Here is a 3,801-nt window from a genome sequence, read left to right as displayed (position 1 = left end):
TTCCGAAAAAAGACCTAACAAAGCAATAGAAACCAAAAAAGAAAGAATTATGCAAGAATGAGTGCGTGTGTGCGTGCGTGCGTGTGTGCGTGTGTGTGTGCGTGCGTGCGTGAGCGCGCATGTGCGTGTGCGTAATATGTATTAATTTATTATTTTTTATATATTTACTTAAAGTTATCTGAGAGATATTAATGTTAAAAGTTCTAGTTGATCGCAATAGGAAATGATATTTGAATATTTTTAAGATAATCTGTCTATGCACAGAAGTTTTCTGAAAGTAGTTATAGTTATTCCTGTTGTAAAATGTTGAATATTGAGATAAAGATACTTTTTTCATAATTATGATATATACATACATAATTGGAGATATTATATTATTTTATTGTATTGTAGTTCGAAAAAACAAATTTACTATGTATATTGTTTCATATATTTATAATAAATAATCAATAATCAATTTTTATAGGAAGTTTAATAATGTGTTTGACCAGTTACATAATCTAGTAATAAGTATTTTCGTTTGAGTTTAATGCATTTAATCATTCAAATATAGCGCGATCTCTGAGGTTAGTTCCGTACTGAACCACCGGGAGCGCTGAAACTCGATACGAAATTTACTATTGGGTTCTTATGGGCGCTTCCACTCTATCTTATCCTCTTTGGTACAATCCTCGAAGGGTAAGAGGAAAAGCTCCTAAATTGCAGATTAGCTGGGAAGGTCCTTTTTGTGTAGAAAGGAAACATAGTGATGTTGTTTACTGCATTCACAAGTTTAACAGGTATAAGAATAAAATTGTACATACAGATAGGTTGGCACCTTATCTGGAGAGGCCCGTGGAATAGATTAATTAAGTAGGTATCAATTCGATAACACAGAGCCTTATTATAGTGTCACATAATTTATTAACGCAAATGTATTTGACAGCGCAAGCTGCGCGATGATAACTCCCTTTAGTAATAGAAATGCTGAGTGTCTCTTTGGACTCGCTCCAGTGGAGCTGTGACCTTCGTGGGCTCGCTACTCGACGTGAGAAGGGCGTACTGGTGTACTGCCACCTAGCGCTATAGTTTTAACGATGGTGAAGAGCCCAGCTGAGGAAGCAGTCTGGAGGGGTCCATCGGATGGAGCAACTTCGGCGAGGATATTGTTTGGCGGCAGGAATTCTGTTTTTTTTTTTAAGAAGACCGCCTCGCCCGCGGTTTTTGATCCGTTGTTTTCCCGCGGGACGTTGGGCGAATGCTGAGGCGGGAACTTGGGCGAAGAGGTACTACGGAAAGTCGAATTCCCCTCCCTTGTTCGAAGAAAGAAGTACCAAGAACGCAAGGCTTCAAAAGAAGAGGCAAGAGGATCTTGGAGTTCCCTTCATGAAGACGAGGGGATGCCTAAGCGTCCTACGGAGGATTAGCTACCCTCCGAGGAGGAACTGAAGAGGGGTCCTGTTCGGAAGGGAATAGACTCAGGAGCAGGAATGCCAGACCAGTGACGGTTTACGACATCGAGACTAACGCCATCAGGCGGCGGCCTTTTTTTTTGTGACGCAGGGGAAATGCGTTACGCATCCCCGCCTCCCTCGGGGGAGGGAGGCGGGGTATGTGGGACTCTCTCCTCGGGGCTGCTGCCTCGAGGAGCCTACCCACTAAAACCCCTGCAGGCGAACCTAACCCGAACGTCTGGGGGGCATCCGGGAATTTCACATCTGTAGTACTTCCGGATGGACCCTCGTAACTATACGTAATCACGTAACCTAACCGATTATTTACATGAGGGTGGGTAGTCGCCGGCTACCCACCCTCCCTTGCCCTTTGCCCATCTCGAGGGGAACATGAACCCCCGTCCATGACCCCATGGGCCTTCCCTCGAAGGGCCAGTGGCAAAGCCGCTGACTCGGCCTTCGAGTTCTCTCCGCCATGCTGTAGTCTTTCTTTTTTTTTTTTGTGACGCAGGGGAAATGCGTTACGCATCCCCGCCTCCCTCGGGGGAGGGAGGCGGGGTATGTGGGACTCTCTCCTCGAGGGTAATCCCTCGAGGAGCCTACCCACTAAAACCCCTGCGGACGTGCCTAACCCGAAGCGAATGGGACCCATCCGGGAGTTTCGCATCAGTAGTACATCCGGATGGGCCCCGCTTATCTACTTGATTGTAGACTATCCTCTATGTACATGAGGGTGTGAGGACGCCGGCAACACACCCTCCTATCCTTTACCCATCTCGAGGGAACCTCGAGCCCCCGCCCGAGGCTCCATGGGTCTATCCCGTGAGGGCCAGACAAAGTCTGGCTAGGCCTCACAGCCCTGCAGATATCTCGTTTATTTATGAGACCAGCCGCCCCGCTAATCGGTTCGGCTGTACGTCTCCTCCTATCACCCAGATTTCGCTGGATTAGGACCACGGGGAGGGGGCATCTAAGTTAAAGATGGAGAAGATGTCCCTCCCCGTGGTTTCGAGGTTCCAATCTCTCGCCGCCTCGCTATTCGGTGCGGCGGCCCCTCCTACTCTTGCTGTATACGCACACGCGTTGTTCCTCCTTCTCGTACTAACGTCAGGGCCACGGGGAGGGGTATCTAAGTTAGAGATGGAGAAGACACCCCTCCTCGCAGTGTCATAGTTCGTGCGCAGCCTTAGCTGCAGTTGAGCCACTCACCGCATGTAATGCGGTGTCCCCGCCTACCCCTAGTGTCTTCTAACGCTATACTAATTCCCCCTATCTGTTCACACCCTGAGCTGGTAGTCCAGCCGTCCTTTCTCTGTCTCTCTCGATTTCCTCCTTCTTAGCCATGACGCCCTCACAGAATTCTAAGAAGGCTCTTCTCTCGTCCTCTCTTCTTAGAGCCGCAATAATCGTCCTCCATTCGAGATTTTTCCCCAGCACGTCCTGCAGCACGCTCCTCTCTGCCGTCCATGCCGGGCAGTATCGGAGCGTGTGCCTCGCGGAGTCGACCTCCGCCTCGCAACTCCAGCATTCCAGCATGAGCTCCCTCCCGATGCGACACAGGTACCGTCCGAAACAACCATGTCCCGTCAGGACCTGCGTCATCAGGCGGCGGCCTGGCACAACCGATAACAACACAAGCACGAGCCCGTGTTCGTGTGACTTGGTAGTTAGAAGCGTGCCGACTATATCGCCGACCTTTTCGCACTCGTTCTCATTGTTTGGCCTTATCGGCGCGCTGAGAGAGAACCTGCCTTCGCTTTCGTAGCTTCACTCAAGCAACCGAAATATGTTCTCTCGGCCGCTCGGCGTGTCAAGAGGCATGGAGACATTTTAGATAACATATGACTTTTAATAAATTGTAATAATCATATACCCCTCCCATTAATCCACAATGGTATAAATTATGTCAAAACGTAATCGTTAACGAAATATTAATTATTTAAAATTAATTTTCCATGGAAGTTATATACCATAAGTTTATAAGTCAGAAACGTAACTAATTGGCGTGATCAAGCTGATTTTTTCCTTTTTTTCATAGATTTTTCTGAAATAACTGTAATAGTAGACGTTAATAGTAAACGTATTAAGCCAAACACATTTTCACGTAATTATTGAATTTATTCGTGTGTATCTGTAACAACTGTAGGAAGAATTCGTTTTTCAATAGACAAGGAATTATTTTAAAATTGCACATATAAAGGCATTTATTTTGTACATTTCACAAACTTACATTGGCATCATCTTTATAATTATATAAATAATTTCGCTTTTGTAATTTTCTTCATTATCAGAATTTGCATTTAAGTTCGGATGATAGTTAAAAAAAGTATTTAAAACAAAGTATCGATCAACACTAAGCGCATTTGAT

General features: G+C 45.9%; 1 protein-coding gene across 1 annotated transcript; it reads right to left on the bottom strand.

Annotated features, from left to right (window-relative positions):
• Positions 1-2,702: 2,702 nt before the first annotated feature.
• On the bottom strand, positions 2,703-3,035 carry LOC108769216 (uncharacterized). Its single transcript, XM_018520076.1, has one exon. The coding sequence runs from the start codon at positions 3,033-3,035 to the stop codon at positions 2,703-2,705; it is 333 nt and encodes a 110-aa protein (XP_018375578.1).
• Positions 3,036-3,801: the final 766 nt, after the last annotated feature.

The sequence above is a fragment of the Trachymyrmex cornetzi genome, unplaced genomic scaffold, assembly GCF_001594075.2.
Source record: "Trachymyrmex cornetzi isolate Tcor2-1 unplaced genomic scaffold, Tcor1.1 scaffold876, whole genome shotgun sequence".
Classification (NCBI taxonomy): domain Eukaryota; kingdom Metazoa; phylum Arthropoda; class Insecta; order Hymenoptera; family Formicidae; genus Trachymyrmex; species Trachymyrmex cornetzi.
This window is presented reverse-complemented; position numbering and strand designations above follow the sequence as displayed.